The sequence below is a fragment of the Pyxicephalus adspersus genome, chromosome 8, assembly GCF_032062135.1.
Source record: "Pyxicephalus adspersus chromosome 8, UCB_Pads_2.0, whole genome shotgun sequence".
NCBI lineage: Eukaryota > Metazoa > Chordata > Amphibia > Anura > Pyxicephalidae > Pyxicephalus > Pyxicephalus adspersus.
In genome coordinates, this window is record NC_092865.1 from 38,960,653 (window position 1) to 38,976,914 (window position 16,262).

At 35.6% G+C, this 16,262-nt stretch overlaps 1 protein-coding gene across 1 annotated transcript in view; it reads left to right on the forward strand.

The window, feature by feature from the left end:
• KCNT2 (potassium sodium-activated channel subfamily T member 2) overlaps positions 1 to 16,262 on the forward strand; it is a 206,311-nt gene that overhangs the window by 138,251 nt on the left and 51,798 nt on the right. The window contains exon 18 of the mRNA XM_072420086.1: positions 2,013 to 2,114. Coding sequence (XP_072276187.1) covers positions 2,013 to 2,114 — 102 coding nt within the window. The remainder of the gene's footprint in view (positions 1 to 2,012; positions 2,115 to 16,262) is intronic.

Below are 16,262 nucleotides of genomic sequence, written 5' to 3' on the forward strand. Positions count from 1 at the left end.
GTTTAGCAAGTAGCACAGTGCCCCTGGGAGGAAGCACATACATGCACCTGCAAAAAGTCACCTGAGGGGATGGGAGGTTAGGCAGTCACAGGAAGAAGAAGCTGCTGGGCACCAGAATGGGCTTAGTGTGACAGGTAACCCTCCACCTGGGGCTTATCAGGGTGTCCTAGATGGAATGGAACAGGAATTCCTCTCAAGTTTCCTTTTACCCATACCCCCTCCAGTCAATCAGATACTAAAACCACTTCCAAACCAAATGGAAATCAAATATAGCATTCATTGGTAAGCAATCTACTGATTCCAGTAAGGACACATGAAAGGAGTTGGAGAACCTGACAGAGCCTGGCAGGGCAATCTTAAAGGGACTGTATTAAGCCTCTAGATGGCTGAATAAAGACCAATAAAGGATAAAGAATAAAGACCAATGAATATCTGCCTAATTTGGCAGAAAGTTGACATGGGAATGGTAAAGGTGTAAACTAAACCAATTTGTGGAATTCCACTAAGTTGTGGCACTCAGTGAAAAGAAGATTTTGTTGAGAGATATGAGAGCCACTCTTCCAGTGTGGGAAGATCAGAAGAGGTGCCATAGAGAAAAAAAAAATTAGGACCCCTACCACCATGGCACAGAAATGGAGACATCTTAGTGTATAAATGATGTGTTATTGAAGAAAAATTACAGATATTTCACGCATTTATTTGAGTTGACAGTTGGACACAAAGCAGCACAGAGATTGACACAAAATTTGGTTAGTTCTTTTAGTCTGGCCATTGGTCTCAGGGTGGAATTCCGAGAAGTAGGATAACAAGAATTTTAAATCAGAACAGAAAGATGGTTATGGGGAGTTTCTGAGTTAGTACAAAATGGGCCATCTTGCTGCAGCAGTCCACTATGACTGAAATGGCATTAAAGTCATGTGAATCAGGAAGATTGGCAATAAAATCCATATTAATCTGAGACCAGGATATCAGGGGTTGGAAAAGGGTAGGAGAGTGCCAACTGGAAAGAAATGAGGAATCTTTTTCCATGTGTAATTCTGACAAGCCTGAACATAGACCCTGGCATCTCTGGGAAGCAAAGAACTTGAAATCCATCAAGAGAGAAGTGAAAGGGTCCTATTTTCTCCCAAGTGTTTTTGGGTTGTGGAACTGTTTGAGGATCTGTGAAGAAAGTGAGGGTGGCAAAAACAATAGTCAAAAAAGTTTAAATGCTAGGGAATCAGAAATGGGAAAACGGGGCCTGATGTGAATTAAGACACTTTTTACTCTCCAATATACTCTTATGAATGATAAGGAGGATAATAGTGTGTAATGTTACCTCAAACCAGTGTCTCTTTTTCTTTGAGTGCCACTATTGTTCCAGTCTTCACTCACTGCAATTGCTCCTTTTTTTCAGGACACTCAAATTATTTTATTTATAAACAAAATTTCTTTTATTTATAAACATTAACAATTACAGGTTCTCCCATGATAGTCTATCTTCTCATGTCTTTGAAAGTTAATAAATCAGATCTGTTATGTAGCTGGATCTTTTTGTAGACATTCACCTTTCCATTGAGCCCTACAGGGAGCCTTGCTGTTGGAGTTCTTCAGAAGTATAATCATTTGCAGCTTTGGTGAATACTAACTCAGCAGTTCTATTCCTCTCTATTTAATGAAAACCCAAATAAAAAAAACAAATACAGTGAGGAATGCTTCAAATAAAGAAAACCTTAAAAAAATAGCATAGCAGTAAGCAACATATTTTATTTATTTTAATAATGAAAATGGTCATCAGGAGTTTAAGAACTTGAAAGCTGATTAGTTTTTGTAAATCATTGCCAGTTTGGGATTTTGCATATTGCAAAGATGTTCAGCAGCATACTGAATAAAACAGAATTATGCTATGTACTGTTTAATGTCCTAAATGATGCTGTGCTGACAATTCTTGTAAATCTGTACGGTGTTTCCTATACAGTTTTGCAACGTAGTATGTTTTGTTTTCCTTTCTTGTTTTCTTATTTTTGTTTCAGAAGGAACGTGAGCGGGGGTCTAATCTGGCATTTATGTTTCGTCTTCCTTTTGCTGCTGGCAGAGTGTTCAGCATCAGCATGTTAGACACACTCTTGTACCAGGTAATGTAAAAAGAAGCAAGGTACTGAAAGATGAAAAAATTATTTTACCATGTGCTTTGCTTAACTCTTTCTTCCTGGGTATATAGTTCCTTATGTGAACCTGATATGTTCCTTTCTTGACATTTTCTTACTGCAAAAACTGCATTATTGTGTTAACCATGACCAGTTCTGTTTTGCTAGAATACTCAAACCCACCTCCTATCAAACTACCTCCCTTCTGAAATAAAACATACTTACTTGTCTGATCCCTATCATTCCCTGGGGCAGCTAGAATTAACTTTCAGTTTATCTGCCCTAACCGGCCTGTAGTTCTCTATTTCTAGGCCAGATACTTTGTTAGTTTTCTGCTCCATCTGAACACATCATTTTGGCATGCAGCTGTGCCATGTATCCCATCATTTATATTGAAAATGTATCACAAATATTCTCTTTTATATTTCTGAATATAAATACATGCTTATCACCTACCTCATTCTTGATGTGTGATACAAGTATTGGTAAACGTAGCACCACCCTGAATAAAATGTATTTAATTCATTTACTTAAACAGTGTAAACAGAATACTGTATAATAAACATTATAGAATGCAATGCACAACTTCTGTAATGTGAAATGTTCTCAGGTTGATGACTATGAATACTTATACATTAATGTAAATCACGAAACAGAAAAAAATGCCCTTACTGTGATTCCATACTGATTTTCCAGACTTATGCGGGCTCAGGTTCCATAATACTAGAACAATGTTATTCTACTGAATTTTAAAAATACTATTTACAGAAGAGCTCTACTTTCATAAAAAATGTTACATATATAATTGCTACATATATAATTGCTACAACCACAAGCTTGTAATTTGGTGCTATTAAAAATCATTTATATTTTACTTTGCAATCACATATGATTTTCTGACACTTAAAAAGCTCAAATTTAAGATTGGCTTACTTTTAGCATTCTGGCCACCTGTGTATCCTACTCTAAAGCACTATACTTATATGGGAAAATATTTGTGAGGAGGAAGTTTAGTTATTACAGCAAGCAATGTTCCTTCTGCCATAAAATGACCTTACCTGCCAGCTTGCAATCTGTTTTTCAATGAACACATGTGCAGCTCAGTGTATGATGCCCAGTATCCTGGTATGTCTCTGGATGCCATGAATGAAAGTTAAATCATGATTGCTTGGCCAATAAAGATGGCTAAAGATATGAGAGAACCAGATGAAGAAGGTGGCAGCCATGACCAATGAAGCACAGGTGAGTTAAATTAAAAATAGTGATCAGGCAGGTAGGTTGATTTTATTGCAGGGATATTACCTGCCTCTTCTGCAAAGGACCTGCCTGGTCACAATTTCTCGAAATAAATACATTTAGTTTTGCTTTAACTCCATTCCAGAACTGACACTTCCAGGAGTGTCAACTTCTGAATCAACATGTTTTGTTTCTTTAGAAATGTAGTTATGAAGAAAGATAATGTCTCTAGTTAGAATTTGAGAAATCTTATTATTTTTTACATACTGCAATATGTAGTGTTTAGAAGAATCCATAGTCATATCATCAGTGGTGCATTCATCAAAGTATCAGATTTGGGCTATGTTGTGTGCAGGCTTATCTACTTCAATGTATTTTCACTAGTAGCTAATATTTTATGTGCATCACAATAAATTAAAATATAATTGAAAATTGTATTTATGTCAATACCTCAAAAAATGAAATTCATATATTATATAGATTAATTAAACACAGAGTGATATATTTCAAGCGTTTATTTCTTTTCATTTGCTGCTTATGACCTGCAGATAATGAAAAACCAAAATTCAATATTTCAGAAATGTAGAAAATTGTGAAAAAGTTCAAAATAAAAGACTCATGGTGTCCCATACCACTCAGCAAATTATTCCAAAAACACTTGAAATTGTGTTCTGAGGCTTTAAATGGTCTCTCAGTCTGGTTCAGTAGGCCACACAATCATTGGGAAGACTGTTCTCTTGACAGTTGTCCAGAAGACATTGACACCCTCCACAAGGAGGGGAAGCCACAAAGGTCATTGCTAAAGAACCCTGCCATTCACAGAGTGCTGTATATAAGCATTTTATTGGAAAGTTAAGTGGAAGCAAAAGATGTGGCAGCAACAGTGATAACCTCCCCTTTGAGAAGATTGTGAAGCACAGCCCATTCAAGAAATTGGGGTAGATTCACAAGGAGTGGACTTTGGCTCGAGTCAGTGCTTCAAGAGGCACCACACACACAGATGTATCCGGGACATGAACTACAACTATCACATTCCAGAGACAACGTCAGAATCATCTTACCTGGGCTAAGGAGAAAACGGACAGGACTGTTGCTCAGTGATCTAAAGTCATCTTTTCATATGAAAAATACAGATCAGCTGAAGGCTGCTATCAAAATATCCTGAGCGTCTATAACGCCTCAGCAGTACCACAAGCCTCCCAGTGTGCATGCCATGCCGCATTGATGCAGTAATTCATGAAAAAGGAGTCCTGTCCAATTATTGAGTGCATACATGGAAATACTTTTGAGTAGGCCAACATTTCTATAATTTTATTTGATTTTATTGGTCTTCTGTGATATTGGTATTTTCTGAAATGCTGCATTCCAGGTTTCCATTGATAGTGATAAATTTATTACTATGTGTGTAATGAGTCTATATAGTACAGTTAAGTCCATAAATATGAAACGAGCCATCCTTAAGCCAAAAGCGGAATAAAATTATCCGAGAAATTGCTACAATATTAGGAGTGGCAAAATCTACAGTTTGGTACATCATGGGAAAGAAACAAAGCACTGGTGAACTCACCGACACCAAAAGACCTGGACGTCCACGGAAGACAACAGTGGTGGATGATTGCAGAATGATTTCCATGCTGAAGAGAAACCCCTTCACAACAGCCAACCAAGTGAATAACACTCTCCAGGAAGTAGGCGTATCGAGAGATACATAAAGAGAAGACTGCATGAAAGCAGGCCTGTAGCATAAAGATAGGTGAAGGGCCTCGTGACAGGGGGAGTAGATAGGGCTGAGCAAGCAGGTTGAAAAATTCATGTAAAAAAAAATAAAAGTGAATAAAGGGGAAGGTTACATGATAGGGTTTAAAAGGAGGGGTCCCAGGGGTTGGGGGCATCATTTTAAGAGAAAATTCGGGATTAAGCCTACTCCCACCCTCCCTCCCTCCCTAAGCTTTTGGGATGTGGAGGGGGCTATTGTCATAGCAGCCGGTTGGGCATATTTTGGTGGGGTCCATGGAAGAAAATGGGGTAATGGGAAATGGGGGCACAAAAAGAAAGGGTTTTGGGTTTTGACAGTAAGGTTGGCCTTGCATACTACTTGGTTGTTGTGGAGGCTAAGTTGACGAGGGAGATCCGCTAACTGTCCCTGTGGCGGTGTATGGGCGTCTGGGGGCCTGATGGTGGAGTGGAGTCAGCGAGATGATGAAGGAAGATGGGCGACTTTCATGGACCAATGTGTACCAAACAAGTTGTTGGTTGATATTATGTCCTGGTATTAATCAAGGGGCTGCTGTGGCCAATTGTTTCCAATACAATGGTGTAAGTGTTTTGTTATGTATGTTAAAGAATAATAATAATGTGATTGGTGTGGGTGGTTTTGATTGGCTGGCAGCGAGGGCTGGTTATACTTTACTCTGTCAAGTAAATACAGAGGGTGCACTGCAAGGTGCAAGCCACTCATAAGCCTCAAGAATAGAAAGGCTAGATTGGACTTTGCTCAAAAACATCTAAAAAAGCCAGCACAGTTCTGGAAAAACATTCTTTGGACAGATGAAACCAAGATCCACCTTTACCACAATGATGGAAAAAAAAAAGTATGGAGAAGTTGTGGAACAGATCGTTATCCAAAACATACCACATCATCTGTAAAACATGGCGGAGGCAGTGTGATGGCTTGGGCGTGCATGGCTGCCAGTGGCACTGGGACACTAATGTTTATCAATGATGTGACACAGGACAGAAGCAGCCAAATGAATTCTGAGGTGTTCAGAGATATACTGTCTGCTCAAATCCAGCTAAATGCAGTCACATTGATTGGGAGGCGTTTCATAATACAGATGGATAATGACCCAAAACATACAGCCAAAGCAACCCAGGAGTTTATTAAAGCAAAGAAGTGGAATATTTTTGAACGGCCAAGTCAGTCACCTGATCTGAACCCAATTGAGCATGCATTTCACTTTTGAAGACTAAACTTCGGACAGAAAGCCGCACAAACAAACAGCAACTGAAAGCCACTGCAGTAAAGTCCTAGTAGAGTATTAGATAGGAGGAAACCCAGCATCTGGTGATGTCCATGAGTTCAAGACTACAGGCTGTCATTGCCAGCAAAGGGTTTTCAACCAAGTATTAGAAATTAACATTTTATTTTCAGCTTTTTAAAATAATTTAAAAGGCTTTAATTCCTCACATTTTTATAAAATCTTTTTGTTCAACCCACTGAATTAAAGCTGAAAGTCTGCAGTTCAAGTGCACCTGAGTTGTTTCATTTAAAATTATTTGTGGTAATGTACAGAACCAAAACTAGAAAAGAAGTTGTCTCCGTCTAAATATTTATGGATCTAGCTGTATATTGAGAAGCACCTGTATGTGAGCTTTTCTGTGTTCACTTCAACCTGTTATGGTCACGTAATTCCCATTGCGTTTCACCTATCATAGGCTTCCTCAGGGGTATATAGTAATCTTTCTTCCTTGGGCTTGAACATATCAAACTGCATGCAGCTTGAATACTGCTTCCTTTACTCCCTTACCTAGACTGCACTTCAACTAAACAAATCATACAACCTTTGCAACTATATCTGAGGAAGCCTATGATAGGCAAAACGCGTTGAGAATTACGTGACCATAACAGGTCCCCTTTTTTACCTTGTTTTCAATCTTTATATGTTCTTTGTATGACGCTAGAAGAAATTTTAAAGTATCCAAACCCTGTGACATCAACAGGCATTTGGATATATAGAGAAAGACTTGGTAGCATCCTGCAGCTAATCTGTGTTATTGTTCAGGGAGTGCAGCAGTCGTAGGAAATGTAAACTTGGTTCGGTTAGACCAGCAGATTGGCTTTGAAAAGGCACATGCGTCTTCCAGTCACCACTTTATGCAGAACACCTTTCCAACTAAACTCTCTCTGCAGGCAAAGTGAGTACCTTTAGCAATTGTTCTACAAGCTATGTGCAAAATGTGCAACTTCTCTTTTGGGCAACCTTCTTTTTCTGTGGTTGTTGATGCTATCTACTTGTCTCCCATGGCTGGTGGAACTACAATTGTTGGCAAATAAATCCTTTCTACGATGTAGCATGTTTAAACTGATAAAAAGAATGTCCTTATACTGAGACATGTTAGCTTCCCTTTTTATAGCTAGATTGTGTTCCAGCATTTGAGCCTAAGAGCATGTGTCCAGGAAAGTGACCTGGAGCAAGCAACGTTAAAGTTGTTTTGTAAATTGGGCAACATAAAGGCCCAGAATGCCTAACTCTGAAGGCCTTGCTTCATGTGGCTCAGGCAGCATAACTAGGCTGATTTACAGCAGTTTCCTCCATCCGCGAATAATTGTTGGTGTTTTGAAGAGATCACACTACTTTGACAACGTTTCTTTTCATTTATGCTCTATGTCTATACCAACATGCTGATCCTCCACTTCTTCCTCCATCTGTGTCCCATGAGATAGGATATAAAAGAGAGAGGAAGCCTTGCTTTCTCAAAAAAAGCTACTCTGTCTTTGGTTGGCATTGCTCTGCTGATGTTGACCTTAAGAGAATGGTAAGCCTTCCTAATTCTCCTCCTACTTATTCTTTCTCTTCCTTTGATTCCAGCTTCCTGGATAAGCATGTTGATATAGACATAGAGCATCTGTTCCAGCACAGGACAATTAGGATGGCGTTACTGATGACTGCCTTATTAATTCATTTGGGTTTAAATGACACAGAAATCTTAGATTTGTATTCACTCCTCATTCATGTGTATATATTTTATCAGGTAGTCAATGTCAACCCTCTGTTGCCGGCAGTGTCATTGCAGAATATTAAAGGTTGAATTACAGCTTATCGGAATTTCAAGAAAAAGTCCATTTACTAGTACTATGAATCGGTGCTGGGGATTGGCCAAGCAAGTGGAGGCTGTCAAAAAGGACTAACTTTTCTGACATTATTCAGAAGAAGCTGTAGGCCTGTGTAGTTGGTTAGTAAGTGATGAACTACCAAGGTCATCATGTGGATTAATATGCAGCAGGTATTCGAGGAGAAAGGCTACTAAGAGGTTTGGCCTGTTATCACTCACAACATTGCCTGATTTTACCTTGTGCAGGGTCAGTCACATGTCAGCTTGGACCTGAAAAGTTCTTAGCAGCTCTTGCCCTGTATGGCTGACATCACCTAGGCTGTGTATTCTGAGTGGCCTTAGGAGAACATAATGTTCATGCCCTTCTGTTTGACAGTCACCTCCTTATCTTCCTTTTAATTGTCCAATTTAGGATTGGACATCAGTGCATAGTAAAACTTCACCCTTTGGTTTGTTTCAATCTTTTATCAACAACCACAACATGGAAGTATTTGTATTATAACATGATAAATTCCACCGCCCAACAAAACTATGTACACATTGTTACTGGCAATTAATTCAATAATTCATTGTTACTGGCAATAAATTGATCATTTACCTAGACACACATGAATCAGCTAATGTATTGCCAGCTAATGTATCCCCTTTACTGCTTATACAGCAATATCCTTTGAAATTATGTTCCAGTTTCCACTGGAAATTCCATATCATTACACAATCATGGAACCACCCTTTTTATTATATCATCTGTGAAATCTAAATTGCTAAACTTGTTTAGTTCAGTAAAGTTGGCAATGTTTTGAAGCATTTAAATAATCCTTTAACATCCACCATTTCTGTTTTTCATTTTTTAATTCTTAAGATCTATTTATGTTTTTATGTATTCCTTTTCATGTATGTTTGAGAGAACTATACCCAAATATAACCTGCATAAGCTAAGTAAAAAACATGAATTTAAATGATGCACTGAATAGATGGAGAGAAACATTTTGTTTCTATATATATATAATTTTTTTAGGTATGCAAAAAAAATATACATTTATTACCTCTGCTGTAATTAAGTAACAGCATAATGTTGACCTCACCCTACCTAATGTGATCATGCACTGGTTAATTTGTTTCAACAGATTGGGGATAAATTCTATTTGAATAAAAATATAATCTACATTAAAACTATTGAAAGCCAAGGTATTTCTGATTGATGTTCTGCATAACAAGCAACCCAGGATAAGTTAATGTAAATCATCAGCAAGCGATTTTAACAATCAAAAGCCAATGAGAAGACTTCTTTCTCCATCCTAACCTCAAAGCAGTTAAGAGCAGGATGGAGTTGCTCCTAATCAGTCTTTTCAACATCTGCATGTCAGGTACTTGATCAATATTAAGGAAATATTGGTAATTTATCATGCACTCATGCACCAGTATAAAAATAAATGCATATAAGTATATATGTTTGACTCCTATTTACCCATGCCACATTTTAAACTTTTTGTTTAGTTTACTTGTAATAATTAAACCCCTTTGAAAAAGCCCTGAACCAGAAAACCTTTAATCATAGCAATTTCTTCTGAAAAATGCCGCTCAATCTGCAACATAGTACAATGCAATTAAGGAACAAAGCCCTCTGGAAGGTCTTATAATGATAATCCTGGAAGATGATGAGGAAGTGTCATTATGAGCTAATCACAAGCCTGTATTACTATAAATGTTAGACATGAACATCTTCACAAAGATCCTAGCAAATAGAATTTCCTCTCTACATTTAATAGTGGTCTCTAGTAGGAATGAATACGAAATATAATAATGGTAATAATAATACTAATGGTATTAAATATATTAGTGCAACATTATTTATTCTTTAATTTTTTGTCACCTGGTCATCCTACCAGGGACATATTTCCTGGTAAGATGTAGGACGTATTAAGATGAGAGCTGCACTGCATTTTAAACTGTACTGGTTGTCTTAGTATTTACACATATCCTGTTACAAGTGTGTAGTCTCTGGTAGCTTTCTGTAGCAATACACTTGCTGAATATTATAAATTTGTCATATCAGCCCGCACTTGATCCATAATCTTGAAACAGTGTGGCAAATTATTCACTTTGAAATAAACTTCTTACAAATTGTTATTTATTTTTTTTTTTTTTTTAGGATTGTAAATTGGCACACGCCTTTCACGTATATGTTATGTTATGTGAGATGTATGTGCAAGATACTTAAGCATTAGACTTTCTTCTTACTTTCAAAATACTTTTTTAACTTGAACAACAAAACCACCCAAAACTTTTTGATTTTAAGGATTAAGCCATCAGTTTGTTTAAAATGGCTGTTACTCTAAAGATTTGCTTCACAAACCTCAGACAGTTGCAATGTTTAATATAATTGAAACTTTAACAAATTTATTCTGCAATCATGTTGTAATAAATTCATATGGGATTCCATAATTTAAAGGATTAGGCATCCCTGATATTGAATTATTCCAGTGAAGTAACGTCTCTTTTAACAGTGTTAAAACAATATTACTTTTGTTGCTTTTTTATAAGGAATATTGACTGTTAGTGAAATTCTATAAGTATTGGTGACAGTGGAACAGGAGCTTTTCCACTGTTTAAGCTTTACCATTGTTAGTGAGAAGTAAAAAATGGCTTGTCCCACAATGCTGGGTATCTCTAATAGGATAAACGGGTTAGACATTTCATTTTGACACTCAAATTTTACTTTTCTATAGTTCTTGAACCACTGCTAAAACCTATTTAAATATCCATATGAGAACTCTTATTATTTTGTAAGGAAGTAGAATTCAAAAGCTTTATATTAGTTTCATTATTCTAAAACAATTCAACAAATTGTTGAAAAGGAAACAAAATGAAAAGGAAACTTTTTCATGTGATATATTTTGATGAATATTTTACAGTATATGACTATTAGGTTGATTGCTCAGACTGATGTTTGGCACTGCCCAAATAGCAAAAATGCTTATATTAAATGACCTCTGGTATGTAGTTTAATTTTCAATACTTCTCTGTCTGCTTTGAAGAAGGGTTCTTACCTAGTCCTGAAGCTTGGCAATGGGGAGGTGTGATGCTATCAATAAAAAATACATGCATTAACACAGTGCACTAGTACACAGATGTATGAATGGGTCCATACATCTTTGTACTTGTGCACTGTGTTAATGCATGTATTTTTTGCATATTAACATGGGTTAACATGCACAGAATTGTTATGCAAAATTAATTTTTCCACTTAACATTTAAAAAAATAAAATATTGCAAAAGAACAATAAACGTAACTTAAAATCCATATACCATTGTCTTAATTGCTCATTTACATTTTAAAAAGCATGCCTGATCATCATAAATACATAATATTATGTTGGATATATTAAATAAAATGAGCAGGCAAAACTCCAAAGTTAAAGAATGTCTAGTAAAAAGATCTTTTTACAGACCCCTATTCCTCACTTTCCAAATTGCAAAATACAATTTGCTCATAAACCTTAAATTCATTTTAAAATACTGCCAAACAGAAATTGTAAAACACAGTTCAAATATTGAAAATGCTATATCACAAAATATAAAATACGTTCAAGAACCACGCTTTAACAAATAGACGCAATATTTTACTGTCATGTTTATTTTAAAAATTTTTTACAACCGTAACATTTTTCTTGCATGGTCCTACATCTATCCCACATCCGTGACTATGCATTACAGTAGTAAGATTCAATTGTAACACGTTGCATCAATCAAAATAGGTCAACCCCAACACTAGCAGTGAAAGAGCATCTTCTAAGCAATATGAACCTAAAAAAATTCACTTCTAAAGGTAGGATCAGATTATTAAACATATATCCATCCAACTTGAAAATATGCTAACTGATACTTAAACAGTCTTTTATCATTTGGAATATCTCAGTCAACCAGGAAATAAAATGCAGTCAAAGTGAACCCATAGTTAATTTTAAATGTAAAACTTCTGCAAAAGGGCAGACAACAGAAAAATTCCTGTTATCTTTTCAAGATAAAATTATCTCTATCTTTACGTTTACAGAGAGCGTTTTTTATTAAAATATTCTTGTCTCACATTTATTTGATTTTGTTACTAGGCCCTAGCTTTCCCAGACATGTTATTTAAATCATAAATGTTTTGTTCACCTGAATATTTATAGGTGTGTGCATGTAAATAATGCCTTGCAAATTAGGATGCACAAAATCATGATAAAATAAAACTTCAGATGAATTTTGATTCTCATTCTGTCTTAGATATATTACATGGATTTCCCCTATAGTAAATGTTATGGTGACAATAGTTTTACAAGACAAAAGTTGAAAAAAATATTAAGTATATAGCAAGTAAAAAGGACTGAACATTTTACATTTTGCCAGTCTATAGAAAAAAAAAACTTTTGTCTATGTTACTGTATTAGTATTTTCCTCACTTAGTCCTACTACACATGCATCTCTACTGACATATCCAATTGATATTCCAACTGGTACTGTATTTGATCATTTAGAAGTACCAAACTGCTACACATGTACAGGATTCTGTTCTTCCAATGTTTTTTCCAGATGGAACCACAAATTTTATTGGGTGCACTTGAGTATTTGTACACACGATACAACTACTGTACTTTTTGTAAGGTCCAATATACCTACAGTAGATCAAAACCCTAAATATTGGTCTTTCTACCTAGGAATAAAACCTCTGATTGTAATATTTTATCCATTATTTCTACACAATATAAATACTTTACAGCAACTAGTATGATGTTGAATCTTCACCAATGAGAATAATTGGCCTAGAGTACATTTTTATCTATAAAGCAACAATATTAAGAAATGCAAACCAGGTTATTACAAACAAATGATCTAATAACTATAGACTTAGGAGATTGTGTTATGTTATAAACCCCTTTCTTCCATATTTTTAAAATACCTGTGTGAAGAGCACAAATGTCTCCTATTTGCTTTTGATATATTAAAGCAGAACTAAACCTGCAGAACATTCCTTTCCATCCTCCCTTCTTTTGTTGGCACCTCCATCTTCTCCCTTTGTTCTTCAAAGCTCAGAGATTTTGGCCTCTTGATCGGCAAGACCTTAAACATTTAACTGCCCAGATTAGTATACACATACATGTTGCTGATTGGAAAGGTTTATCATATTCCACAAGTCTATCTAAAACTTCCATGTTCAAGTTCTACTGTCCAAGGGTGGCTACATTCCTCCTCCACTGACACACTACAGTGAGTGTAACCACCCTAAATCAATTAATGTGTTACTAGCCAGATTACCAGATGAAAAGGAAGGGGAAATATCCCAAAAAAGAAAGCTAATGTATGCTTCATTCTGTTTTGGATAGATAGAAACTTATGTCTGGTTCACTGTCATTAGATTTCCTATTGCTTCCTTTTCTTCAGAAAATATTTTACCAGGCGGGAATTGAGGAAAAGGCTGAGAGATGTCCTAATATTTCTTCACCTAACTTGAAAAAAATTACACCTGTCTGTCTAGATATTTCTTGCTATTTATTGTCCTTGACTTTATACCTTTATAAGCAGATGAATTACAACATCCAAATTATTTTAAAGTGACTCTGTGACTTAAAAAGTTCTAATAAGTATAAAGTATAAAGACCTAAAAGTTCCTGCTTTAAAGCATACAGTTCCTTCCTGTCTACAAAGGGAGGTCTGATTGGACAAAAGTTTCTGCTGTGAATGAAGTTTCACGAAACGTCTATTTTATTTCATATGCGTATCACTGTGTTCTAATAATGAGAATAATAAGTTATAACTTTATGGTAACATATTGTTGAGTTTTGATATGAGAACACTTGTTATCAAACTAGAATGCACAGTACTATGTACTTTCCTAATAAAAACAAAATTGAGCTCTATAATGAAAGTGTTTGGGTGGACTGGAGTTTCTGTTCAAATTATATTGTTATAATATTATCAAACAGCAGCATTTTCAAGCCATCTCCACAGACCTCTATCATGCCAAAAAAAAACAATAATTCCAAAGAATTACACATATTCCATTTACTAAATTGATTGAATTTGCCCTAATAGATAAATAATACTAGACAGAAAAAGTGCTATATCAGGCATATTACCAACCATTAAAAAAACATTTAAAACAAAAACTAAAATAAACCATTTGGCTAAACTTGTAATCCTTGTAACCTCCTAGCTTCTGTGTGCTTTCACTCATATAACAAAATAAGCATTTATTATGTACTACTGCACCACTATGTAGTGACTACAAAAAAGCTTTGGCAGGTAATCAAGATTTGTGTGTCTACTAAGGGAACCCTCTCATGACCTATCTGAAGTTACATCCTTCGAACAAACTGTTGACTAATTAAATTTTTTTATATGAAAGACTTTTTACCACTCTGGATGGCAAACATATTGGGCCTGATTTATTAAAGCTCTTCAAAGCTGGATAAAATACACTTTTATCAGTGAACCTGGGTGATCCAGCAAACCTGAAATGGGTTTCTTAAAAGTATTTTGGCTACTGGTCAGATCCATTCCAGGTTTGCTGTATTATCCAGGTTCACTGATGAAATTGGATCTTCCCCAGCCTTTGGAGAGCTTTATTAAATCAGGCCAATTATCTATATATCAAAACCCGGAAAAAAAAGATGTTGTTAATGTGATATATTAATTCAAAGAATGTTTCCTTTACTCAAATAGTAAAGACAATAGCATATGCCACAGACACAAGTGAACCCATCACAACTTCCCATTTCTTTAAAAATGAGGCATCCTTTACATGAAATTATTGATTCAAAAAATCAAGTTAATAGCACCAAAGTATATTTCAGTTATGCACCAAAAACAGATTTAATTTTCCCAACAAATCCTTACTAGCACACAGACCAATTTCATGGTTAATCAAGAACCAAGATGGATAGACTCATGGCATAATACAGTACATTGATTTTTTTTTTTAACTAGATAAAGAAATCATTATTATTATCTTTTGGATAAAAATTACTGGTGCGCACCAAGGGGATCATTATCTTGTCAAAAAAAGTGTGGCAATAGGGACAACACTGATGTTAACACGGTACCTTGGATTACTTGAGGGATTTAAATGGTTTCTTCGTAAGTTTATATATATAAAGAACATTTATATCCTAGCACTCAAATCTCCTATAAACTTTAATAGCAATGCAGTTCAAAGCTGTTTTTAATTTTTCTATATCCGCTGTTTTTAATGCTGCCATAGAGGTCCCTGTTTAAAGATTTCCTCCTTACCCTGTGACAAATAGCCATGAGAAAAAGTACTCCCTCTTCAGTTACAAAAATTTGCATATCAGAAAAAAAAAAAAAAAAACTTTAGCAGGTCTTAAAATTAAACAAATACACCACATGACAGATAACATTGGGTCTGATTTTTTAAAGCCTCTCCAAGACTGTAAAAGATAAACTATCATATAATAACCTGGGTGATACAGAAAACCTGAAATGGAACCTGGACCAGGATTGAAAACAATTTGCCAACTAATATCAAATGATTTTTAAGAATTCCATCCCAGGTTTGTTGGATTACCCATGTCATCCAATGGTAGTCCAGCTTCTCCAGTCTTGAGGAGCTTTAGTAAATCAGGTCCATTGTGTCATTATTAATGTAATAATGTCAAAATACAGAAGCAGTATACAGGAATATGGGAAACCAATCAAGGGGGGGGGGGGTAAGGGAGGCGGGAAGGGGAGGAGGGGAAGGGAAGGGGAAAGGGGAGAAAGAAGAAACTTGAAGAGTTTTATATGTTTGTCGAAGAAGAAGCTTTGAAGGGAGAAGATGGAGGTGCCAACAAAAAAAAAACCCAAAGATATTTTAGGTGTTTAAATGATACTGTAATAAAAGGGAAACCATTTTCCTTTACAGAATATACAAAATATACATTACAGCAAAAATGATGTGAAATGACACATATTAACAGAGGGTAAAAAAATCATAAAGCAAAATGTTGTCTACCATATATACAATATACATTAATACTTGTTAATTATCTTTAACCTAGCAATGAGTGATGAAATTGTAACATAAAAACT